Source organism: Dendrobates tinctorius, unplaced genomic scaffold (genome assembly GCF_039654945.1).
Source record: "Dendrobates tinctorius isolate UK_male_01 unplaced genomic scaffold, ASM3965494v1 ptg000062l, whole genome shotgun sequence".
Classification (NCBI taxonomy): domain Eukaryota; kingdom Metazoa; phylum Chordata; class Amphibia; order Anura; family Dendrobatidae; genus Dendrobates; species Dendrobates tinctorius.
The window spans coordinates 10564934-10592209 of NW_027361730.1; the positions used below are offsets into that span (position 1 = coordinate 10564934).

General features: G+C 46.6%; 1 protein-coding gene across 2 annotated transcripts in view; it reads right to left on the bottom strand.

Moving 5' to 3' along the window:
• Window positions 1-27276, bottom strand: part of SND1 (staphylococcal nuclease and tudor domain containing 1) — a 956786-nt gene that overhangs the window by 860630 nt on the left and 68880 nt on the right. For both annotated transcript variants that reach the window (XM_073579241.1, XM_073579240.1), the window contains exons 5-6: window positions 18278-18438; window positions 11250-11341 (exon numbers count right to left, since the gene is read on the bottom strand). In XM_073579241.1, coding sequence (XP_073435342.1) covers window positions 11250-11341; window positions 18278-18438 — 253 coding nt within the window. The remainder of the gene's footprint in view (window positions 1-11249; window positions 11342-18277; window positions 18439-27276) is intronic.

The window sequence follows — 27276 nt, forward strand, 5'->3', positions numbered from 1 at the left end:
ACAACTCATGGTACTATAGCTAATCTCTCTGAATGTGGACGGCACAAAAAAAAAAATTGATGAAAGGTTTCCGTGCAGGATGATTCGGATGGTGGATAAGCAACCATAATCAAGTTTCAAAGAAATTCAAGCTCACGGTGTATGAGTGTCAGCGCAAACTATCCGTCAACATTTGAATGAAATGAAATGCTATGGCAGGTGACCCAGGCAGACCAGCTGTGCTGGACCATGTGGTTCTACATACTTTTTCAAGCCTGTGCCACCACTACTGCTGATGTTGCTGCTGTTCCTGAAAGAAAGAAGATGCTCCGGGACGTTCCTGATCTTTGATTTTTTCCTACTCCATGCTAATCACACTCTCTTCCCTTTTCCGCCTCTCCCTAACCCACTCCCCACACCCCCCTTCTGCAGGCAAGTGCTGATCACTTTTTGATCACTTGTTTTTGGGTAGTTTTTTTTCTTGTTCGTGTGTCCTGCAGCCGCTGAGAGCTGATCAGTGACACAAATCATTGATCGGCACCTGTGCTCACTTTTTTCCAGGACTTTTTTGCCCCAACTTTCTCCCCCCACTTTGAGCCACCTCCATACATGCGTCCCACAGCCGCCGAGCCGCAGGTCAGACGCATATCATTGAATGGCACTCATGCTCACTTTTGGCCAGGACTTTTTTTCCTGTCTATTTTTTTTAAACCCCTTTTTGCATCACATCCGTGTGTGCGTCCTACAGCCGTTGAGCATCAACACCACATACAAGATAAAATGTCACGCTCATCCCAATCACGGTATTCAGCTAAGAAGGCATATGCCTTCCTGGCCTCCAACACGGATAGTGAGGGAGAGGATGCCACCTTCTTTTTTTCCTCCTCCTCCTTAAATGATACCGAACCACCACGCAGACGCCCCAAGACAGGAAATTAAAAAGCGAAGACCGCTACTGACCCCGTATGAACCTTACCCCCCGAAGATTATGGGACACAGATTTCTGAATTTGTGGGGCAATCAGGAATCCAATTAGACACTACCCGGCCACACAGAAATAGACTTTTTCAAAGTCTTTTTCTCTGAGGCTTTTGAAAGTCTCATGGTGGCCGAAACAATTTGTAAGCCCAGCTATTTTGGGCCTATTTTTGGCCCAAAACACAACTAGTCATTTTCTAGCTCGATCCATGTAGACACAAAAGAAATGAAGACGTTTTGGGTTAGTGAAGGGGTTAGTGAAGAAGCCAGAACTTTGGCAATATTGGCAGTGTTGATGTTTTATACAACACTCCAGTTTTCAGAATGGCTACGACCAGTAAACATTTTGAGGCCATCCACCAATTTTTGCATTACAACAATAATGCAGCGTCCTCCCCAAGATTACCCCAACCTTGATCAACTTTTCAAAGTTCGGCCAGTTATTGATCACGTCAGCAACAAGTTTGCTAAGGTGTACGTTCTCCAAAAGGGACATTTGCGTGGCTGAGTGACCAAAACATTACAAGAAGAGGCTCAAATTCTGACAATACCTGCCCAGTAAGAGGGCCTGGTACGCAATAAACCTCTAAACCTGTGGGTGTATCATGAGTATTTTCACGCAGGTTGTAGAGTATATGAAGGGAAGGACACCCGGATTCAACCCGCTAAATCATTCCCTATCCTGGGAGTGAGTGGGAAAATTTTGTGGGATTTGGTGCACCCACTGCTGGATCAAGCTTATCACCTCTACGTAGATAACTTTTATACCATCATCCCCCTCTTGAAGTCCCTCTCAGTGCGAGGTACCGCAAAATGCGGTACTGTTCACAAAAATCGGAGGCCTCCCTATTATACTAGTTGGTAGTTGGGCAGCTTCTCAGAAAGGGCGAGAGCAGAGACCAAAGTAGCGACAACATGGTGGTCAAGTACAAGAGGGATGTCCTCGTCTTGACCACTACACATGGTAATGGCAGCAGCCCCACAGCTGTACAAGATTCCTATACACACGTCCACAACCCAGAGTGTGCCGTGGGGTACAACAAGAACATGGGTGGAGTTGATCTCTCTGATCAAGTCCCCCAGCCATACAGCATCATGAGAAAAGCTAAGGTGTGGTACAAGAAGCTGTTCGTGCACATCATACAGATGGCAAAGTATAACGCTTTTGTGCTATCACGATGTACAGACCGATATGTACCTTCAGTTCCAGAAGTTAGTGATCAAGGTACTAATATTTGGCAGTCAGTAAGGATCAGGCCATAGTACTTCTAGAAGTTAAGATGTCTGTATCTTACCAGGGCAACATTTCCCCTGTGAGGTACCTCAAACCTCAAAGAAAAGGAAGGTTGCAACAAAGGTGCCAAGTGTGTTAAAGAAGGGGGATAAGAAAGGCCACCATTTGGCAATGCGACAGCTGCCCAGACAATCCTGGCCTGGGTAAAAATGAATGCTTCAAACTGTACCACACATCCATGGACTACTAAATTTCTGACTTACACAACTCACGTCTACCATCCTGATGCACTCGACACAATTTACGTATGCCACATTATAAAATTCACATACCAGGAAATCACTAGGTCAGTTCCAATATTGGACCACTTGTGGGGATTTCTACTGTTTAGGGGTCTCCAAACGCGACATGACACCCAGAGACCATTCCATCAAAGTCTGCATTCCAAAATGTCAATCCTTTCTTTCCGAGCCCTGCCTTACACCCAAACAGTTTCTTTCCCCCCCATTTTCTCCTGTTACCCTTGTGAAAATAAAAAAAATTGGCGCTGAAAGTAAATTTCTGTGGGAAAAATGTGATTTTTTTTTTTTTTTTTTTTTTTTTTTATGGCTCTACGTTATAAATTTCTGTGAAGCACCTGGGAGTTCAAGGTGCTCACGACACAGCTAGAAAAATTCCTTGAGGGGTCTAATTAAAAAAAAAAAGAAAAAAAGAAGGTCACTTGTGGGGGGTTGGCACTATTTAGGCACATCAGGGGCTCTCCAAACGCGACATGGCGCCAACTCTCAATTCCAGCCAAATTTGCGTTCATTAAGTCAAACTGTGTTCCTTCCCTTCTGAGCCCTAACAAAGAGTAGTTTTCCCACACATATTGGGAATCGGTGTACTGAGAAGACATTGCACAACAAATTTTGGGGTCCATTTTCTCGTGTTCACCTTGTGAAAATAAAAAAAAATTGAAAAAAAATGGGTCTAAACTAAAATTACATTTTTTCCTTCTTTGCTTCAGTTCCTGTGAAGCACCTCAAGTGTTAAAAGAATTCCTTAAACGTGGTTTTGACCACTTTGAAGGGTGCAGTTTTAAAATGGTGTCATTTTGGGGTATTTTTTGTCATATAGACCCCTCAGTCACTTCAAATGTGAGGTGGTCCGTAAAAAATGGTTTTGCAAATTTTGTTGGAAAATTGAGAAATCGCTAGTCAACTTTTAACCCTTATAACTTTCTGACAAAAAGAAAAATTGGTTTAAAAAATGATGCCGATTTAACAGACATGTGGGAGATGATATTTATTAACCATTTTGTGTGACATAACTCTCTGGTTTAAGGATCTAAAAATTAAAAGTTACGAAACTGCGAAATTGTCATCAAATTTCTGATTTTTTTTCAAAAGTAAATGCAAGCTATATTAAACAAATTTTATTTCAATCACGAAGTACAATATGTCATGAGAAAATAATCTCAGAATCAGCGAGATCCGTTAAAGCATTACAGAGTTATTGCCTCAAAGGGACACTGGTCAGAAAACAGGATTTTTAGTTGCTTACCGTAAAATCTGTTTCTCGGAGCCTTCATTGGGGGAAACAGGAACCATGGAGTATGCTGCTGCCACTAGGAGGCTGACACTATGCAAATAAGGTAGCTCCTCCTCCGCAGTATACACCCCACCGACTGGCGCTCAATTACTCAGTTAGTGAGAAAGCAGTAGGAGAAGCAATAGAATAAAAAGTAAACCAACAATTCAACTAGAAGTTGAAAACATGGGAGGGTGCCGTGTCCCCCAATGAAGGCTCCGAGAAACAGATTTTACTGTAAGCAACTAAAAATCCTGTTTCCTCTATCGCTTCATTGGGGGACACAGGAACCATGGGACGTCCCAAAGCAGTCCCTGGGGTGAGAAACAAACTTCCATCAGGTCAGCGGACTCACCACCGCCGCCTGCAAGATCCTTCTTCCTAGGCTGGCATCCGCCAAAGCGTAGGTGTGGACCTTGTAAAATTATACAAAGGTGTGAACAGAGGACCAGGTTGCAGCTTTAAAAAGCTGCATCGCAGAAGCCCTGTTGTGCACCGCCCAGGATGCGCCCACTGCCCAAGTGGATTGAGCCTTAATCCCAGAGGGGGGCGCTCTGTTCTTTATCCGGTAAGCCTCTAAGATAGCCGATCTGATCCAGCGCGCAATAGTCGCCTTAGAGGCCGGCAGGCCTTTTCGAGCCCCATCTGGGATGACGAAAAGAGTGTCTGTCTTCCGGAACGCATCGGTTCTAGCCAAGTAGACCTTCGTCGCCCTGACCAGGTCCAGTCTGTTCAAGGAGCGTTCCCGGGGATGAACTGGAGCCGGGAAGAAAGAAGGTAGAACGATGTCTTCATTCAAGTGGAAAGCAGATACCACCTTGGGAAGAAAGGACGGCGTAGGTCGTAGAACAACTTTATCTTGGTGAATCTCTTAAAAAGGAGGGTGACAAGAAAGAGCTGCAAACTCCGAGACACGTCGGATGGAAGTAATGGCCACTAGAAAGGCCACTTTCCAAGAGAGAAGAGATAGAGAAACCTCCATGAGAGGCTCAAGGGGGAACCTTGTAAAGCCTCTAGGACTAAATTGAGATCCCAGGGATCCACTGGAGCCCGATACAGAGAAACTGCATGGGCCGCCCCTTGTAAAAAGGTTTTTACCTGCGTCCGAGAGGATAGCATCTTCTGGAAAAGAATTGAAAGCGCCGAAACTTGCCCCTTTAGAGAACTAAGGGCCAGACCCCGTCTAGGCCTACCTGGAGGAATGCTAGAATAGAAGGGAGCGAGAAAGACATTGGCAGAACGCGATTGGACTCACACCAACGAAAATATGCCTTCACGTTCTATAGTATATTTTAGAAGACGAAGGCTTCCTAGCCCGGATCATTGTGTGAATTACCCGATCTGAAAACCCTGACTTTTTCAATACCGCGGTCTCAATGGCCACGCAGTCATATTGAGCGACCGAGAATTGGGGTGGTAAATCGGACCCTGAGACAGCAGATCTGGTATGTCTGGAAGTGTCCAAGGAGCGTCCGCGAGAAGGTTAACGATGTCCGCAAACCAAGACCTTCTGGGCCAATCCGGCGCGATGAGGATAACTGGTACCCCTTCTGCCTTGATCTTCTTCAACAGCTTGGGCAGAAGAGGAAGAGGAGGGAACAGATAGGGGAGCGCGAACTGTGACCAAGGAATGGTCAGAGCATCGGCGCCCACCGCGGGGGGATCGCGGGCCCTGGATACGAACCATGGAACTTTCTTGTTCAGACGGGACGCCATCAGATCCACGTCCGGAGTACCCCAACGAAGGCAAATCTATTGGAAGACTTCCTGATGCAGGGACCATTCCCCTGCCGCGAGGCCTTTGCGGCTGAGAAAATCGGCAGCCTCATTTTCCACACACGGAATGTGTACGGCGGATATCGCTGGGACTGGCATTTCTGCCCAATGAAGTATCTTGGACACCTCGGCCAATGCTGAGGAACTCCGAGTCCCTCCCTGGTGGTTGATATATGCCACCGCTGTGGCATTGTCCGTCTGAATCCGGATTGGCAGGCCTTTGAGCAGCTTGTCCCAATGAATCAGGGACAGGAAAATAGCCCGTATCTCTAGGACGTTGATCGGAAGAGTCGCTTCCTGCCTTGACCAACGGCCCTGTATTGTGAGATGGCGAAACACTGCGCCCCAGCCCAGAAGACTGGAGTCTGTCGTCACCACTTACCAATGTACCGGAAGGAACGATCGGCCCTGGGCGATAAGAGGAGATGTTAGCCACCAATTGAGGGACAGCTTGACCTGAAATGAGAGTCGAATTGGAAGATCCAGTGAGGAGACAGACTTGTTCCACTGCGACAGAATGGCCCGCTGAAGCGGTCTTGAGTGGAATTGGGCGAAGGGAATCACCTCCGACGTTGCAACCATCCTCCCTAGAACTCTCATGGCTGATCGAAGGGAAATGAGTCGGGGGCCTGAAGCAAACATCCCGCCGAAGAGTTACTCTCTTGTTGTCGGGAAGGAAGACCTTTGCCTGACGAGTGTCGAAAAGTATGCCTAGAAACACAAGGCGTTGTGTTGGAACTAGGCAGGACTTTTTTGTGTTGATGATCCACCCGAATCGAGCAAGAGTGTCGCATACAATGGTCAGACTTTCGAGAGCCTGGGACAAGGATGAAGCTTTGATGAGGAGGTCGTCGAGGTACGGGAAGAGCACGAGACCTCTGATCCTCAAAATGGTCATCAACGCTGCCATGAATTTTGTAAAAACCATGGGGGCGGTGGCGAGCCCGAAAGGCAGGGGGACAAACTGAAAGTGATCCTGATGTATCGCGAAACGCAGGAATTTTTGATGACCCAGGAAGATTGGGACATGTAGATAGGGGTCTTGAATGTCTATGGAGCACAGGAATTCTTGTGCCTGCATGGAAACGATTAATGAACGAAGGGACTCCATCCTGAAATGTTGCAGACGACCATTTGTTCAGTAGTTATAAGTCCAGAATGGGCCGAACCGTGCCTCCTTTTTTCGGCACTACAAACAGGTTCGAATAGAAACCTGTGAATCGCTCTTTTACTGGTACTGGAACAATCACTCCCGACTTGAGAAGAGAGTCGATGGCTGAAAAGAAACCTGGATCCAAGGTGGGGTCTTTCGGGGGTCGTGATTCGAAGAATCGATCCCGAGGACGAGAACAACATTTGCTCTTCTCCAGTCTTCTGGGAGAAGTCCCAGAAGACTGGAGAAGAGCAAATGTTGTTCCTATCTTCAAAAAGGGGAAGAAGGTGGACCCAGGCAACTATAGGCCGGTGAGTCTGACTTCTATACCAGGAAAGATCTTTGAACAAATTATTAAACAACATGTATGTCAGTACCTGGATAAGAATGAAGTGATTAAACAGAGTCAGCATGGGTTTGTAACTAATAAGTCATGTCAGACTAACTTAATTTCCTTCTATGACGGAATCACTGATTGGGTGGATCAAGGAAATGCTGTAGATATAGTATATCTTGACTTCAGCAAAGTATTTGACAAAGTATCTCATACAATCCTTATTGAAAAAAATGACTAAGTATGGAATGGACAAGGCAACTGTTAGGTGGATTCATAACTGGCTTAGTGATCGGACCCAAAGAGTGGTCGTAAATGGCTGCACATCCAGTTGGAAGAATGTCTCAAGTGGGGTACCACAGGGCTCTGTCCTGGGACCTGTATTGTTCAACATCTTTATCAACGATTTAGATGAAGGAATTGAGGGTAAACTGATTAAATTTGCTGATGACACAAAGCTAGGAGGGATAGCTAATACTAGAGAAGAGAGAGAGAGGATTCAAAAAGATATAAATAAACTGGAGAAGTGGGCAGCAACTAACAGAATGGTTTTTAACAGGGAAAAATGCAAAGTACTACATCTGGGCAATAAAAATGAAAAAAGCATATACAGAATGGGAGGAATAGGCCTAAGCAACAGCACATGTGAAAAAGATTTGGGTATACTAATAGATCACAGACTGAATATGAGTCAACAGTGTGATGCAGCAGCAAAAAAGGCAAATGCAATTCTAGGATGTATTAACAGAAGCATACAGTCTAGATCACGTGAAGTCATTATTTCCCTCTACTCCTCTTTGGTCAGACCTCATATGGAATATTGTGTCCAGTTTTGGGCACCACATTTTAAAAAAGACATCAACAAACTGGAGCAAGTTCAGAAAAGAGCGACCAGAATGGTGACCGGTCTGCAAACCCTGTCTTATGAGGAAAGGTTGCAGGATTTGGGATTGTTTAGTTTGCAAAAGACTGAGAGGAGACTTAATAGCTGTCTACAAATATCTAAAGGGCTGTCACATTGTAGAAGGATCAACTTTATTCTCATTTGCACAAGGAAAGACTAGAAGCAATGGGATGAAACTGAATGGGAGGAGACACAGATTAGATATTAGAAAAAACTTTTTGACAGTTAGAGTGATCAATGAGTGGAACAAGCTGCCACGAGAAGTGGTGAGTTCTCCTTCAATGGAAGTCTTCAAACAGAGGCTGGACAGACATCTGACTGGGATGATTTAGCGAATCCTGCCTTGAGCAGGGGGTTGGACCAGATAGCCCAGGAGGTCCCTTCCAACTCTACGATTCTATGAAATAAATTCTATTTTGTATCCTGAAGATACAACTTCCCTGACCCAAGCGTCTTCCACCGAGGCAAGCCATACGTCCCTGAAGGCAAGAAGACGGCCGCCCACCTGGGAGTATGCTCCGGTGTTCTGATTCCAGTCAAGCGGAGGAAGATCTTCCAGGTCTAGGTCTGGTAGATCTACCCTGGGAAGAATGAGATCGCCAGGAAGGAGTGGGCCTAAATGAGACTTTTCCTATCTTGGCGCGGTTGAGGCCTCTGCTGGTGGGAAGACGTATCTGCTGTCGTGAAGAGACGAAAAAGCCGAAAGAGTCGAAACTGACGTTTCAGAGGAGGTCGACGAGATTTTGACTGGGGAAGAAGGGAGCTTGTGCCACCAGTGGCATCCTTAATTATCTGGTCCAGCCTATCGCCGAAAAGACGCGATCCCTGAAACGGTAAACTGGTGAGGGACTTTTTTGACGATAAGTCCGCTTGCCAAGCCTTAAGCCAAACTGTGCGCCTAATAGCCACCAAGTTGCTTGACGCCTGAGCTGCGCAGGATGCGGCATCCAGGGAGGCCGAGACCAAATATTCGCCTGCATGCGAAATTTGGTCGGCGAGATCCGCCAGCTGCTCTGGCTGGTCTCCAGCCAAAATGCCTTGGCGGAGGTCCTTAGCCCATTTCGCTACGGCCTTAGAAGCCCAAGTAGAAGCGAAGGCCGGGCTTAGAACAGAAGACGCCGCTTCGAATGCTAACTTAGCAAAAGATCCTATGACTCTGTCATTAGTGTCTGCTACAGATGCTCCCCCAGAAATCGGAAGGACCGCGCTGTTAGACAGTCTTGAAACTGGAGGGTCCACGGTCGGTGAAGCTGACCAGTCTGCAATGAGTTCCGGCGAGAAAGGATATAACACCCCAAGGCGTTTTCTTCTTTGAAAATGCCTGGTCGGATTTTCTCTCTCTCTGGAAAGAATTTTCTGGAACTCCGAATGATGAGGGAAGACCTTGGAAAGTGGTTTTGACCATCTGAAAGAAACCTCCTGGTCCGCGCGTTCCGCAGGAGAATCTTTGATATTGAAGGACTGGTTAATCGCTGCAATGAGGCTCTGAACTATATACCTCATATCAGCAATTTGGTCCGAGTCCAGCTCCAAAGTATCCTTGGAGGGTACATCCGAGAAAGTCTCGCCTGGCTCAGGGGAGGAAGATCTTGATAAGGGAGGCTGTTTGGACGGACTATGGGGCGATGCGGAACGGGAAGAGGAACCCGGACCGGTGCTCCCGTCTGGCTCTTTTGCGGCCAATATTAACAGGCTCGACTGGAGCATCCTGTGACCTGCTGGGTCCTGCAGCAGTCTGTAGTGGCAATTTATCCAGTACGGACACCAAGGTCTGGGACACCTTGGTGAGATCCGCCACAGATTGAGACAGAGAGAAAGCCCACCCTGGGATAGGGGCCTCAACCTCACTCGGGACAACCGGGGGCTCCTGGGCGGTGGGTTCAGTGGGCTTGCTGCAGTCCTGACAGAGGGGAGAGGACTGACCTGATGGAAACTTGCGTTTGCAAAAAGAACATGCGAAATGACTGACTACCACAGAGGAAGCAGCAGAGCAAATTGGTTTAGCTAACCCACTAACAGTGCCAGACGGTTAGGGGACGGAGAGCTGAGGAGGGTGTCAGTCTGCAGCGCAGAGCTACTCAAGGAACCTGTGTACACAGCACGCTGAAGCGGAGACGAGCAGCTCACAGGCTGAGGAAAAACTGTGAGGTAAAAAACGCACTCCTGAATGCTGTGGGTGGGAATCAGCTCACCAGAGAGGGGGGCGGAGCTAACCGCTCTGTTAGGAGCATAAGAAAACTCCACTCTCTCCTATACTGGGAGGAGTGGGCCGGCCCCTGCGACGCCTCTAACCCTCAGAGAAGCGGTGGGCGACGCCAGACTGGCGGGACTGTTCCTCAGAAGAAAAAAACAGCCTGAAAATGGGGGGGTGGCGTCGCCTCAGAACTAGGCCCAATCTGAAGACGGGGCCTGGATTAGAAACGGCAGCCGCCGGATAGCGCGGGGCGGCGCGGAGGTCTAAAGAGAACCTCAGTTTCGCGGCGCTGAGAACGCTAAATACAGGTAATGCCGCTTAAGGAAGCTTGCCCTTTCCCCACCGCCCAGCGGGATTACTATCATGGTAAGGAGAGAGGGGTTCAGCCTGCTGATACTTACCTCATGCAGTCCTGACTTACCCCATTTCCAGCTGCAGACCGTGTCTCCATCCACCGACAGGCTCTGGTAGGCGCGTGGGTGAGAGACAGAAGGCAAACACGCATACGTGTTCCTGGCCGGTAGACATATGAGGATACAGGGTGGCAGTACAAGCCGTACTCATAGTCTCTTTGTGGGAGTACAGATGTGACTATTCACTCTGTATCCCTCCGGAACCTGTAAAGAAACGACGCACACTGAGGTAGATAAGGGTCTAATGAAAGACCCGTGTCCACCTCCTACTAACACTAAGCTAAACCGAGTAATTGAGCGCCTGTCGGTGGGGTGTATACTGCGGAGGAGGAGCTAACTTTCTTATTTGCATAGTGTCAGCCTCCTAGTGGCAGCAGCATACCCCATGTTGCCTGTGTCCCCCAATGAAGCGATAGAGAAATTTAAAATTTGGCCTGGTTAAGAAGGTGAAAGAGTCTTGGGGATTAAAGGGGTTAAGCAAAAATGCAACATTTTCATCTCAACACTTCCTAATATGAGAACTGGTACATTGTTGGAGCTCCACAAAAACACACTGAACACAAAGCTATGAAGCAATGAAAACAGCAAAACTTTACAGCTACATAGGTCGGTACAAATAGCTGTATATTAGGTCTAACATTTTGCAAAACAGTTGCATTCAGCATTATGTCAATTTGCCTGAAGAAAAAGAAAAGGTCAAAGTGTTTCCTACCTTGACTCCAGACAGCATGACAGTCACCATGTAGTAGTCAGGAAGAAGAAGGGCTCTCACAACACTACCATCTCGAACATGCTCAATAATAGCTGCAAAACAAGCAAAAATATTTCATACAAAGCAAAAGTGATTTTATTTATTTCTTTGTTCAGAATTTAATTTTATATACTGAACTTCAGTATTTTATATATTGTATTTATACTGTTCTTGGGTAAGCAATTATTGTGTAAAAATGTAGGACAATATATACGGCAAGTGTTAGTATATTTTTAGCAATTATCAAAATGGGAATGAACAAAAGAGAAATCTAAATGAAATCAATATTTGGTGTGACCTTCCTTTGTCTTTAAAATTTGTGTGCAAATGTACTTAGAGGAAATTATGCTGTTTTGAAGGCAAATTTAAAAAAAACCTTGCAATCATGGCTTTGTGAGGGCCTTGCTAATCTTTATTCTGAAGATCGTTCTTAAAGCATCACTCCAGCGTTTTCTTTTTTTATTTCATCAGTAGTGGTGCTACTAATGCAAGATCCCTGCACCTATATTATTATAGTTACTAGTCGCTGTCTTCAGCTCTTCCCAACGCTCTTCTAGTCCCGCGGTGCCATCTTGTGAATGCAACTTCTGACTGACAGGAAGTCAGAGGAAATGATCACAAGCTCTGAATGACAGTGTGAAAGCCAAAATGATACTCTCCTAGACTTGGATTGAAAAATGACCTCTGGCTTGCACCAGCAAACAATGAAGCGATTCAGTAGGCCACAAAACTGCTGGAAATCGACAGATGCAGTGCTGATTACAGATGAAGACGGCAGCAAGTAAGTATGAGAGAGGAGGCAGGGAACTTGCATTGGTAGCACCACTCCAGCACATGCTGGAGTGGCGCTTAAATTACATTGGTTGTATGTTTAGGGTCATGGTCTTGCTGCTTTATAAATTTTCCAATCAGATGCCTTCGTGATGGTATTTCATGATGTATAAGTTTCTGCCTGTTCTCAACATCAACAAATCTGTCAGAATACATAGAAGGATTTTCTCAAGCCTACATCCACAGACCAGTGGTTAGTTCTCCAAGATGTTTGGCACACCCTCCCTGCCGAGTTCCTTCAAGAAATCATAAGCAAGCGCACCTAGAAGCACTGAAGCATTGAAGCTTTGATGCTTTACTGAAAGGAAAGGATTATCACACCAAATATTGATTAGATTTAGATTGTATTTTATTAATTGATAAAAAGATTGATTTTGATATTGATTTTTTTGCTAAAAGGGAACTTGAAAAAATAATACATGCTGCACGATCTACGGGCAGCATGTCAGATGCTTGCAGCATGTTTTCAGCCAAGTATGATTACCTCTGAAAAGCTGCAGCATTTCAGAGAGTAACAGTTTAATAGCTTCTCCCGCCCACTGCCCTGGAGTGACAGGTCTCTCCCAGTATGTATGTATAGGGAGAGACTTATCTCTCAAGTAGAGCAGGTGAGGAGCGGCCTGGGACCTACCTGTCCCAACAATCTCTCGTGGAGCTCGGTGCCAGCTGGATTTGAAACAGTGGTGTAGAGAAAAACATATATAATGTCTGATACATTCTGCCCATGGATTGGGCACAATGTATCAGCTGTCATGTTCACTCTCTAAGCATTCTTACTTTGCAACGTTTCTTTTTTCTAGACCTTCCTAAAACTTTTGCACTATACTAAATATATATCACTTGATCACCTATTTTCACAACAATTTCAGTCAGAGTTTTGCATCATTATGTACAATCCAACACTAAGAAGTGCAAAAGTGTTCATTATACTTTTATGCTATATAATTTTCTCTCCTAGTTTTAGCTTAGAAAAACTGACCAAAACACATAAGTGAAAATTGTGTCCAAATGCAATTATGATTATTTAAAATAAGCCGCTACCCAGGAAACAGAGATAATATGGCTCTACCACAGTAAGAGCAACTCCGTGAGACTTTAGGAGTCCCTCAACCTACTACTGTAAAAACCTCTATTAATTACATGTTATAACTACAAATATACCACACTGTCAGTCTGATCCTGCAGTCATGTGCTCATCTGCCCCCTCATACTGTCAGCAGTACACGTCAATTGGGAAGAAGGAGAGTAAAAACATGAGTGCAGTTTCAGACTATACATTGGTTGTATTATTGCCTAATCATGTAGAAACAGGTTGGTATAAAAGCTGAATGTACAACAATAAATTTAACAATGCTGTATTTGCAAAGTTAATTTCAATATTAATTAAAAATACAAAATAATAGAAAAAAAAATCAATTAACCAAGATGATATCTGATCCATCTGTATGAAATTTTGGGCTTTAAAAGGGAATTTGCAAGCATAATTTCACCTCCCCACTCCCCAAACCATTTACATCCACAGTAGCTCTTTAAAAGATAGGTCCAACAATACCTTTACATGGCCAGTCTGTTCCACTGTTACGGAAAAATCAGTGTTTGAATTGGAATGCAATGAGGCTGAATGATTGTGGTAGATCTGAGGCCTCTGTCCCTCCAGCTTATTAGTAGAGGTCTTGAAGTACCAGAAACCACCCACAAGTGTGCTTATTTTACTAACTAGCCTAAAGGAATAAGTAGATCCCCTGCGCTGCTAATAAAATCGAAATGAAGATTGCAGGAGAAAGGATTGGTAGTGATGTTGTTTATTATCAACGCTTTTCAAAGTCATCACACTTCCTCATAATCAGAAAACCCCACAAACCACAGATACAACTGCATATACAGACAAAATAGGATGTAATTTCAAATAAAAGCACCAACAGATTTGCTGAGCAGTGCTGTCAGTGAGCAGGGGAGTATCACCCAGCTGAGCAGTGCTGTCAGTGAGCAGGGAAGTATCACCCAGCTGAGCAGTGCTGTCAGTGAGCAGGGGAGTATCACCCAGCTGAGCAGTGCTGTCAGTGAGCAGGGGAGTATCACACAGCTGAGCAGTGCTGTCAGTGAGCAGGGGAGTATCACACAGCTAAGCAGTGCTGTCAGTGAGCAGGAGAGTATCACCCAGCTGAGCAGTGCTGTCAGAGTATCACCCAGCTGAGCAGTGCTGTATCACCCAGCTGAGCAGTGCTGTCAGTGAGCAGGGGAGTATCACACAGCTGAACAGTGCTGTCAGTGAGCAGGGGAGTATCACCCAGCTGAGCAGTGCTGTCAATGAGCAGGGGAGTATCACCCAGCTGAGCAGTGCTGTCAATGAGCAGGGGAGTATCACACACATGAGCAGTGCTGTCAGTGAGCAGGGGAGTATCACACAGCTGAGCAGTGCTGTCAGTGAGCAGGGAAGTATCACACAGCTGAGCAGTGCTGTCAGTGAGCAGGGAAGTATCACCCAGCTGAGCAGTGCTGTCAGTGAGCAGGGGAGTATCACCCAGCTGAGCAGTGCTGTCAGTGAGGAGGGGAGTATCACCCAGCTGAGCAGTGCTGTCAGAGTATCACCCAGCTGAGCAGTGCTGTCAGTGAGCAGGGGAGTATCACCCAGCTGAGCAGTGCTGTCAGTGAGCAGGGGAGTATCACCCAGCTGAGCAGTGCTGTCAGTGAGCAGGGGAGTATCACCCAGCTGAGCAGTGCTGTCAGTGAGCAGGGGAGTATCACCCAGCTGAGCAGTGCTGTCAGTGAGCAGGGGAGTATCACCCAGCTGAGCAGTGCTGTCAGTGAGCAGGGGAGTATCACACAGCTGAGCAGTGCTGTCAGTGAGCAGGGAAGTATCACACAGCTGAGCAGTGCTGTCAGTGAGCAGGGAAGTATCACCCAGCTGAGCAGTGCTGTCAGTGAGCAGGGGAGTATCACCCAGCTGAGCAGTGCTGTCAGTGAGGAGGGGAGTATCACCCAGCTGAGCAGTGCTGTCAGAGTATCACCCAGCTGAGCAGTGCTGTCAGTGAGCAGGGGAGTATCACCCAGCTGAGCAATGCTGTCAGTGAGCAGGGGAGTATCACCCAGCTGAGCAGTGCTGTCAGTGAGCAGGGGAGTATCACCCAGCTGAGCAGTGCTGTCAGTGAGCAGGGGAGTATCACCCAGCTGAGCAGTGCTGTCAGTGAGCAGGGGAGTATCACCCAGCTGAGCAGTGCTGTCAGTGAGCAGGGAAGTATCACACAGCTGAGCAGTGCAGTCAGTGAGCAGGGAAGTATCACCCAGCTGAGCAGTGCTGTCAGTGAGCAGGGGAGTATCACCCAGCTGAGCAGTGCTGTCAGTGAGCAGGGGAGTATCACCCAGCTCAGCAGTGCTGTCAATGAGCAGGGGAGTATCACCCAGCTCAGCAGTGCTGTCAGTGAGCAGGGGAGTATCACCCAGCTGAGCAGTGCTGTCAGTGAGCAGGGGAGTATCACCCAGCTGAGCAGTGCTGTCAGTGAGCAGGGGAGTATCACCCAGCTGAGCAGTGCTGTCAGTGAGCAGGGGAGTATCACCCAGCTAAGCAGTGCTGTCAGTGAGCAGGGGAGTATCACCCAGCTAAGCAATGCTGTCAGTGAGCAGGGGAGTATCACCCAGCTGAGCAGTGCTGTCCGAGTATCACCCAGCTGAGCAGTGCTGTCAGTGAGCAGGGAGTATCACCCAGCTGAGCAGTGCTGTCAGTGAGCAGGGGAGTATCACCCAGCTAAGCAGTGCTGTCAGTGAGCAGGGGAGTATCACCCAGCTGAGCAGTGCTGTCAGTGAGAAGGGGAGTATCACCCAGCTAAGCAGTGCTGTCAGTGAGCAGGGGAGTATCACCCAGCTGAGCAGTGCTGTCAGTGAGCAGGGGAGTATCACCCAGCTGAGCAGTGCTGTCAGTGAGCAGGGGAGTATCACCCAGCTGAGCAGTGCTGTCAGTGAGCAGGGAAGTATCACCCAGCTGAGCAGTGCTGTCAGTGAGCAGGGGAGTATCACCCAGCTGAGCAGTGCTGTCCGAGTATCACCCAGCTGAGCAGTGCTGTCAGTGAGCAGGGAAGTATCACCCAGCTGAGCAGTGCTGTCAGTGAGCAGGGGAGTATCACCCAGCTGAGCAGTGCTGTCCGAGTATCACCCAGCTGAGCAGTGCTGTCAGTGAGCAGGGAGTATCACCCAGCTGAGCAGTGCTGTCAGTGAGCAGGGGAGTATCACCCAGCTAAGCAGTGCTGTCAGTGAGCAGGGGAGTATCACCCAGCTGAGCAGTGCTGTCAGTGAGAAGGGGAGTATCACCCAGCTAAGCAGTGCTGTCAGTGAGCAGGGGAGTATCACCCAGCTGAGCAGTGCTGTCAGTGAGCAGGGAAGTATCACCCAGCTGAGCAGTGCTGTCAGTGAGCAGGGGAGTATCACCCAGCTGAGCAGTGCTGTCAGTGAGGAGGGGAGTATCACCCAGCTGAGCAGTGCTGTCAGTGAGCAGGGGAGTATCACCCAGCTAAGCAGTGCTGTCAGTGAGCAGGGGAGTATCACCCAGCTGAGCAGTACTGTCAGTGAGCAGGTAAGTATCACACAGCTGAGCAGTGCTGTCAGTGAGCAGGGAAGTATCACACAGCTGAGCAGTGCTGTCAGTGATCAGGAGTATCTCACAGCTGAGAAGTGCTGTCAATGAGCAGGGGAGTATCACACAGCTGAGCAGTGCTGCCAGTGAGCAGGGAAGTATCACACAGCTGAGCAGTGCTGCCAGTGAGCAGGGAAGTATCACACAGCTGAGCAGTGCTGCAAGTGACCAGGGGAGTATCACACAGCTGAGCAGTGCTGCCAGTGAGCAGGGGAGTATCACACAGCTGAGCAGGGCTGCCAGTGAGCAGGGGAGTATCACATAGCTGAGCAGGGCTGCCAGTGAGCAGGGAAGTATCACACAGCTGAGCAGTGCTGCCAGGGAGCATGGGAGTATCACACAGCTGAGCAATGCTGGCAGTAAGCAGGAGAATATCACAAAGCTGAGCAGTGCTTCCAGTGAGCAGGGGAGTATCACACAGTTGACCAGTGCTGTCAGTGAGCAGGGGAGTATCTCACAGCTAAGCAGTGCTGCCAGTGAGCAGGGGAACTATTCCTCCTTTGAAATAAATGTGCAATCAGTACCTATCCCCACCCAGTGTATGAAAACCATCTCAGTTCACAGTAAGAGGATTCCCGCTATAGATTAATAGCAGATATCTTATGAAATTCCACGACCTGTCAAAGAACCACAAGAGTTAGCCATGGGCAATGAGGTAGACAAAAGCCTGACATGTTATTCTTACTGTGAGATTATTAATATGGAAATTCATCTTTCTCTTACCAGATTCTTCCATATAGTTTAGTTTTTATACAGTGTACAGTAGAAAAACTCCAACAGAAAGTGTTATAGCATCTAACAGATTGGTCTCTAGACTACATGGTAACTAGCACTAAAAAGTTGTTCTCAGCAACCCACTAGTAAAATTGATGCACATGCTAAACGGCCTCAGAACAATTGAGGTCCAGAATCAAATTAGCGTCGGCACTAGCGTTTCTAATTCTTCCATACAAAGTTGAATTATGTAGGACCAAAAATATAAAATTCTGCTGAGTGTACTCCATAACACACTTGCCATTATTCCATTCAGGGAGTCATTTATCAGTGCAAATAAAATTAAAACTTATAAATGGATTATTTACTCCAGTGAGATTAGCCACAGATGAACCCAAAACTGGCCATACACATTAGAAGGTCGTCAGCAAAGCAATGAATTGGCCAGTCGCTGGCCCTACAGCCATCTCACCCAAATCTCCCATAGACAGAGACGGACAAAAGCTCCAGTGTTCTGTATGGAAAAACTTTTGTTTGACATGTCGAAAGGCGGCTTATCTGGGAGACAACTTTGCGATAGTCATTCCGAAATCAAACATGCGCGATGGACATCTCCTGACAATCAGCTGGCCATCACCCCCATTCACATCAGACCGGTGCACCCCCATACCTGTTAGACTGTCGGCCGAACTCGTTGATATTTACACTAATGTGTATGGGGGCCTTAAGAAAAGAGATTGGTATTTTTCTCTTATGGACAAATTAATGTTGGTCTGAAAAGTAAACTGGACAAATGTGCATAAAGCAAGGCGTTGCTTACCATTGACTGGTTTCTGATGTAAGGAGTCCACAAAATGTCTTGGATTTTCAATTGTGTATTTTAGGTCTCGGATAGTATGCGAGCCAGTCCCCTCACTCCAAAGTCCTTTCTTAGAAGTTCTTGCCTGTTCTTCAATTTCTGCTAGCCTGCTTTGCTCAGGCCTGTGACAAAATGTGAGAAAAAACATGCAAGTTTAACACCACTCAGAAGTCACACCATTTTTAATTTCTTTAATTCTACAATTAAAACTATCTCATACCACCATGAAATAGAATGTGTATAATATATAGAGCAAAGCAGCACAACAGGTACAAGCCTCAACCCTATGTGGGGGAAGCCTCTATGGATCCGACTCAAAGGGGATTCAGTGAATCCAAAGAAATAGGTACTAAAAATCAACATCTAAGCTGTATTAACTCAGGTTCTCCCAAGAACAATTCAGCTTTACCATATAAAAACTATTGCATTGTAGGTCCCAGAAGGCATTTATCTGATTATAGTAGCACATCAAGACAACCATATGCTGGAGTTACAAGAGTAATAAATAACAGAATGCAGATTTCAGGTGGATCAGTTTTTTCCTCATTTAAGTCTATGGACAACAGATCTGTTAAATAGCCATCCGTTTTCCTTTCACTTGAAAAGGATCCATTTTTTGCTTGCTGGATCACTTTCAAACGGATGATAACAAATGGCTGTTTATTGAATCCGTTGCCCATAGACTTTGCTGATACAAACACATCCAGTTAAAATCTTTTTTTTTCCCTATAAAAAGGACAAAAACGTTGGGTCTGCACAACTTTTCTGTCAACGGATTCCTGCTGGATCCATTCTAACGGATGATTATTAGAGATGTGAACATAGCCTTACATACAAGTCTCCTATACCAGAAAAAATACAAGGGATTAAACTCTAGGTTAACATTGTGCGCACATAACGTCACTAAGACACTGGCGCAGCAGCTGAGGTTTCCTAAGCCAAGATGCTTCAGATAAAAGCTGGTGGTCTTCCCAGACACAGCTTCGCTAATGGTTTTGCCATCACTTTTTGCAGTAACTATAAAGCTTCAGGGTTTCCGAACCCTGAAGTGGTTTAAAGAAAGAAAACGGAGTATTTGCACAGCAATGTCGTTTTTACATTTGTGAGCATGTTCTCTCTTGTGGCGCTTTTTCTGGAGGATTCCACTGAAGCGTATTCCCTCTGGAATATGGGAGCAGCATCATAGCCAAAGTAACAGCTCTTGGCTTGTTATCCTCAAATAATGGGGGTAACACATGATTGACACATGTGTAGTACAGACTGCAACAGAGGCTTGAAGGTAAATCACGTGAAATTTTAGGTTTATAAACGTCATAAAATAATAAGCAGCCAAGAGTACTGCGCATTGCATCAGTATCACCAAAGGGGCGCAATAGCCACAAATAGATAACTAGCTAGAGTTAAACCGGAGCCTATATAAGCCTATCTAAAGTCCTGTTACCCACAGTATATGACGCTTGTGTGCTGAGCAAAGGCCACTATATTCCATATAATTGTAGCATGGTTTAATTCCATTTTCGATCAGGCTGCATTTGATTAATGAAAGTTATCCTACAAAACCAAAATCAGAACCAGATGCGCTTTTAAAAAGGGACTCAGTCAAGCGAAAAGAACATATTGTTTATATCAGGTTTTTATGTTAGGGTTTTTTTTTTATTTTTGATAATGTATATTTTCATTTGCCACATCACTAAATAAAAAAACTTGCAATTTTCACTCTGGCCACTGCGCTTAATATTAAACACATTTGCTGTACTCTAACTGTTTTTCTTCAGGCTCACTTTCAGTCAGGAGATTAGAAGGGAAGGTAACCTTCTACACACCTTACACAGTATTCACAATATGGGATTGCCACCGCACTTGACCCTTGCACAGATCAGAGCTCCCATAGTCAGTAAGTAAAAACCAGCTGCCTAGTTCTATGTGGCTGCTGAGCAGAACATGAATAATGAGACTAGTATTAAGCTTAGTTGACAGTGTTAAATTTTCTGATATTATAAATATATATATGAGAACAATTACCAAGACTACCTGTTTAAGGCTACGCCATCACTATCAGTATTTGTGCAGTATTTTTTCTTAGCATTTGTAAGCGAACTCCAAGTGAGGAACAATCAGAGGACAAGGTATTATAGAAACAAGTGCACCAATTCTGCATGTTTGACCCAATCCGGGTTTTGCTTCGGCTGGGGTCACACTGCGTTAATGCAGTCTGTTTAACGGATTGCGTTACACCACAGCATAACGCGATGTAACGCAATTCGTTAACGCTGCCATTCACTCCCATTAGGAGCGCATCGCTAACACATGCCATAAATCGACTTGCTCTAGCAATGTGCCGTCATTCTATGACGGACCCTCGGACGCTATGTGAACCTGGCCTTACAAATTATGTGAAATACTAACTAAATACTGATAGTGTGGCCGTAGCCTAAAGCAATAGTTCAATTTCCTATGACACATTTCTTTTAATATCCCACTCACCTGAAACTAGAGTTCTGCATGGAGAAAGGAGGAGAAAAAAAATCTCACACGGAAGAGATTAAATCAAATGAAGACAATTAGATAATTGCATTAGTCTGCTAACTGAACCGCTACCCTCATTTAAACCACTCCTGGAGCAACATGTCTACTTATTAATACCAAGTTAAAAATCTTGCAAGTACATCTCAATGACACATCTATACTGACAAAGCATATTCTGATTTGCCAAAGGCAAAAAGCACTCAATGAGCTGCACAGAAGAGCTGTGGAGGGGTTAATAAGATCTAATTAATAACAATTTTACGTCAGTGCACTTTATGAGCCGCACTGTCCATTCCTGTGAAATGTTTAATATGCAACTCTTATCATAGAACAAAGCTATACAAATACCACTAACCAAGTGGGATCATATATGATCAATGATGGCGTTGTGAATAAGCACATAATGAGGAACACGATGTCTAATGGAGTATTTCACAGGTTCCTATGAGACTGGGGTAAATCTACATATCACAGAGGTAATGTTGTAGACCAGCTCAGCTAGAGAGAAATAAGAGTCATCTAAGCCAGCCATACACAGAAGATCAAAGTCTTCCATTGACTAATAGAAAAAAAAAAAAAAAACTCAAATTCTTTCAGGATCTGCACCCCTTAACAACCATATGCGAGCACATGCAGCAGACAATGCCTTTATTGTACAAAATGCAGCATGGTAATTGATGTCTATCAGATTGTATTTGCATAATATAATCAGGTTGTAGTAAAATCATCAGTTCACATGATACATGGAATGAAAATAAACACTTTAGTCTGAGGCTGGTGGATGTGGACCCACTGCACCACAGGCTTACCCTGGAGGGGTGTAACCAAGTGTCTACTGGGCCTTCACGAGGGCCTCCGATGGTGAAGATAGGCTTGGCTGCCAGTAGACACGAGGTACTACTCACAGATCAAAGCTGGAGAGCAGGATGGAGAAGTCAAGCAGAGCCAGTACATAGGCCAGGTCAATAATGGGAGAAAAAATATGAAGCTATGCTTAAACAAGTTGGGTGGATTCGCCTGATTTATTACCTGCTAGCAGGTGATACGCAGGGGAGGCAAATCTCTGCAGGACTGAGTGTACAGAAATTCCTGCAGAGTTTGTCCCAGCCCCTCATGACTTACAACCAGTACTAGGCAACTCAGAGAGATAGTCAGGTACTGGGTGGAGCAGAGCGAAACAGACAGTGAGTAGGGCTGCACTTAGAAGGCGTGCAAGTGGCTGGCCTAACATTTAGGCCACATTCACTCTTTTACCTTAGTAATTGTAAGCCAAACCAGGAGTGGGTGAGAAATACAGAAGAGGTGACATGTTTCTATTACATGTTTCCTCTGATTGTTCCACTCTTGGTTTTGGCTGACAAATCCTAAACGTAAAAACATCATCAAATACTGAATGTGTGCATGTGGCCTTAGATACAGCCTGCAAATCATGTTATTTTAAGATGCAACCAGCAGATGTCGCCATTACTATGAATATTAGAAAGAGTATCCTGCCGAATGAAAAATGTGCAACCTGTCCATAAAACACTGTAGATTATATTAGCACCATATAAATCTGGTCTGTAAAACCGATTACTGCACAATTGCTGGTATAGGTAGTGTGTCTGATAGCAATCAACCAGAACAAACTCAATGCATTCGCAGATCTCCAAAGCCTGTAGACGTGAGTGAAACTGTGGAACATGATAGGGGTGCCAGTAATGCTCACTCTCTACAGTACTGGTAACTAGAGATGAGCGACTTTGCCTTTTTTAGGGTCGAGTCAGGTTTCATGAAACCCGACTTTCTCAAAAGTCGAGTCGAACGAAATCGGCCAACTATCGTGAAAAGTCGAAGGTCCGACTGAAACACGAAACCCAATGCAAGTAAATGGGAAAGAAAAGTCGGCAGGGAGTGGAGGACAGTAAACACACCTACATGCCGGACCGCTTTTTTAAAGTGGGCGAAATCTCTCTCTACCCCCGGACGCTGCACATGTCATCTCGTTGCCCACAGTGTACGTCCTTGCTCAGTGGCTGAAAAAAGTGACGTGCAAGCATTCTGTGAAATCCGACTTTGGCGCTCGTTTTGCCGACCGCATGGCCGACTTCACGCTGTGGTCGGGTTTCGATCGGCGAAACCCGACTTTGCCATAAGTCGGCAACTTATGAATCTGGCCGACCAGTTTCAGTCAACTCTACTGGTAACGTTTGGATTTTCACGTAACCGCTTCACCGAAGTCTGGTTTCACCTTCCTGACCAGGCCAATTTTTTCTATTCTAACCATTGTCACTTTATGTGGTAATAACTCTAGAACGCTTCAACGGATCAGACTCATTCTGAGAATATTTTTTTTGTGAAATATTGTACTTCATGACAGTGGTAAAATTTCTTTGATATGACTTCCATTTATTTGTGAAAAAAAAGAAGAAAAAAAATTCAAAAATTTGGCTTAAAGTTTGTAAGTTTAGCAATTTTCAAACTTTTAATTTTGATGCCCTTAAATCAGAAAGTTATGTCACACAAAACAGTTTAACATTTCCTACATGTCTTCTTTACAACAGCACAATTTTTGGAAAAAAAAAAAAAATTGTTACGTAGTTAGAAGTTTTAAAAGTTGACCAGCGATTTCTCATTTTTTTTTTTACAACAAAAAGGAGATTTTTGTGTACTCACCGTAAAATCTCTTTCTCTTAGCCTCTAATTGGGGGACACAGAACCATGGGTGTTATGCTGCTGTCCACTTGGAGGCGACACTATGCATAATCTGAAAAAGATTAACTTTGGCTCCTCCTCTGCAGTATACACCCCTGGACAGCGTCAGCCTTCTCCAGTTTTGTGCAAAAGCATTAGGAGGAACGTAACCAAATAACATAACCATGCCAGTAAGAAGGCTACTATGTACGAGCTCAAAGAACAATATGAGAACTCAACCGTAAACAACGGCCCATAAGGGCAACAGGGTGGGAGCTGTGTCCCCCAATTAGAGGCTAAGAGAAAGAGATTTTACGGTGAGTACACAAAAATCTCATTTACTCTGTCGCCTCATTGGGGGACACAGAACCATGGGACGTCCCAAAGCAGTCCCTGGGTGGGAAGCAATGGACGAATAATGTGCTAGCAGGTCCCTAAATTTGGGGCACTGCCGCCTGCAGAACCAGTCTACCCAGGCTCGCATCCGCTGAGGACTGGGTATGAACACTGTAGTGTTTCGTAAACGTGTGTAGGCTAGTCCAAGTGGCCGCCTTACACACTTGTTGTGCCGAAGCCTGGTGCCGAATGGCCCAGGAGGCCCCTACTGCCCGTGTAGAGTGTGCCGTGATACCGGCCGGAAGAGGGGAACTGTTAAGTCGGTAGGCCTCATGTATGGTGGACTTGATCCACCTGGCAAGGGTAGCCTTGGAAGCCGGCAGTCCCTTGCGACTACCTTCTGGAAGAATGAAGAGGGAATCAGACTTCCGGAAAGGTGCAGTCTTGGACACGTAAATCCGCAATGCTCTGACGAGGTCAAGCGTATGCAGAGCCTTCTCCACTCTATGAACCGGAACCGGGCAAAGGGATGGCAGTGAAATCTCCTCATTGAGGTGAAAGTTGGACACAACCTTCGGAAGGAAGGATGGTACCGTGCGGAGAACCACCTTGTCCTGGTGAAAGGCTAGGAAAGGCCGTCTGCAGGAAAGTGCTGACAATTCCGACACTCTGCGTAACGAGGTGATCGCCACTAGAAAAACCACTTTCTGAGACAGAATGGAGAGTGGAACTCCTCTAAGAGGTTCGAAGGGTGGAGCTTGCAATGCTGTCAGGACCAGATTGAGGTCCCACGTATCCAGCGGATGTTTGTAGGGAGGAACCAATCGGGAAACTCCCTGGATGAAAGTCCTTACTTGCGGTTTAATAGCAATGCGCTTTTGAAAAAGGACTGAAAGCGCCGACACCTGACTCTTAAGCGAGCCTAAGGATAGCTTGGCGTCTAGTCCCGATTGAAGAAAACCTAGTACCTTCGGGAGGGAATAAGGGAGTGGGACTTGTCCATGAGATTCGCACCAAGAAAAGAAAGCTCTCCAGGTACGATAATAAATCTTGGCGGAGGCAGGCTTCCTTGCCCTGATCATAGTTGCAATGACTGCCGGTGAAAAACCTGCCTGGGTTAGAATCCAGGTTTCAAGGGCCATGCCGTCAAATTGAGAGCCCCTGAATTCTGATAGAAGAACGGACCTTGAGACAGGTCGTGACGGTTGGGTAGACGCCAGGGGACGTCTGCTGTAAGTTGAACGATGTCGGCGTACCATGTACGCCTGGGCCAGTCTGGCGCGATGAGGATGGTTGGAACTCCCTCTTGCTTGATCTTCCTCACGACCCTGGAGATTAGGGGGAGGGGTGGAAAAATGCACAGGAGTCGGAACTGGGACCAGTCCTGGACCAGGGCATCCGCTCCGAGCGACCGCGGGTCGTGTGTCCTGGCCATGAAATTGGGGACCTTGGTATTGAGATGGGATGCCATTAGGTCCACCTCCGGGGTTCCCCAGCGTTGACAGATCTGGTAAAAAATCTCGGGATGGAGAGACCACTCCCCCGAGTCCATTCCTTGCCTGCTGAGTCGGCTTCCCAGTTTTCTACACCCGGAATGTGGACCGCAGAAAGTACCGACCTCGTGTCTTCCGCCCAGCGGAGGATATGCGCCACTTCTCTCATCGCCTGGGCGCTGCGGGTCCCGCCTTGGTGGTTCACGTATGCCACAGCCGTGGCATTGTCCGTGGCATTGTCCAACTGTATCCGTATGTGCGAGGCTGCAAGCAAGTGATGAAAGGCTCTCAGTGCCAAGAGGATGGCCCTGATTTCCAGAATATTGATGGGCAATGTCACTTCCCTCGGTGACCACTTGCCTTGTGCCCTGTGATGTAGGTGCACCGCCCCTCAGCCTGTCAGGCTTGCATCAGTAGTCAGGATCTTCCATTGTCCTGAGAGAAAGGGCTTCCCTCTGTAAGCGAGGTTGGTTTGACCCACCAATGCAGGGACCTCCTGGTTGACGACGTCAACCTGAACTCCCTGTCGAGGGAGAAGGGATTCCTGTCCCAAGATCTGAGTATGGCTAGTTGAAGGACCCTGAGGTGAAACTGGGCAAATGGCACTGCCTCCATTGCTGCTGCCATCCGGCCGAGGACTCTCATGGCAAACCGGAGAGATCAAGGAGGACTGCGAAGGAGTGTACGAACTCCCAGACGGATGGCCAGTGTCTTGTCCTTGGGAAGGAGCACCAGGCCCCTGGAGGTGTCGAATAACATTCCCAGGAATGTTAGAGTCTGACTTGGGATAGTCGACGATTTCTGTAGGTTGACTAGCCATCCCAGGCGACTCAGTGTGTCTATTGTGATTGAGACACTGACCTCGCAGTCTTTGAAAGTGGGAGACTTGATGAGGAGGTCGTCCAGGTACGGGATGACTAGAATGCCTCTTCAGTGCAGAACGTCCATGGTGGCCGCCATGACTTTGGTGAACGTTCTTGGAGCCGTGGCGAGTCCGAACGGAAGGGCGACAAACTGGTAGTGGTTTTGGTTGACCGCGAACCTGAGAAACCTTTGGTGGGCGGGAGCAATTTGTATGTGCAGATACGCATCCTGTATGCCTATGGAGGCAAGGTATTCTCCCTGCTCCATGGATGCAATGATGGACCGGAGGGACTCCATGCGGAAATGACGGACCCGTACGTAATTGTTGAGCTGTTTTAGGTCCAGTATGGGTCGGACGCTGCCTCCTTTCTTGGGGACTACGAACAGATTTGAGTAGAACCCTCGGAATCTCTCGTTCGCGGGAACCAGCACCACAACTCCTGCTTGAAGGAGAGAGGAGACCACTTGGTGGAAAGCACGAGCCTTGTCTGGTGGTGTTGGAGGAATAGAAAGGAAGAACCGGTTCGGTGGAGCGGAAGTGAACTCTATCTTGTATCCGGAAGACACTATTTCCCTGACCCACCTGTCTTCTGTAATAGGCAGCCAGACTTGCTGGAAGAGTAAAAGTCGGCCGCCTACTGGTGGGGTGTCTTCCGGAGTTCGTGAGTCATGATGAAGCGAAGTTCTGAGGTTTTCCTCCCTTGGGTTTCGCTTGGCCTGCTTTCGACTGCCAAGACCTGTCCGGTCGCTGCTGCGTCCGTGGGTTGTCCCTGCGTGGAGAGCGGTTACGGTTTTGCGCTGGGCACGAGACGGACCAGCCCGAGGAATTCCGAAAGGATCGGAATCGCATCTGGTTTCTTCGTTTAAACGTGCGTTTCGGTTTTAGTTGAGGGAGAGAGGTACTCTTACCCCCAGTGGCATTGGCTATCATTGTGTCCAACTTTTCGCCGAAAAGTCTTCCAGTAAGATACGGAAGTCGCGTGATGGACTTCTTTGAGGCCGCATCCGCTTTCCATTCTCGCAGCCAGAGGATGCGTTGGATCGTGATGGCGTTTGATGCTATTCCCG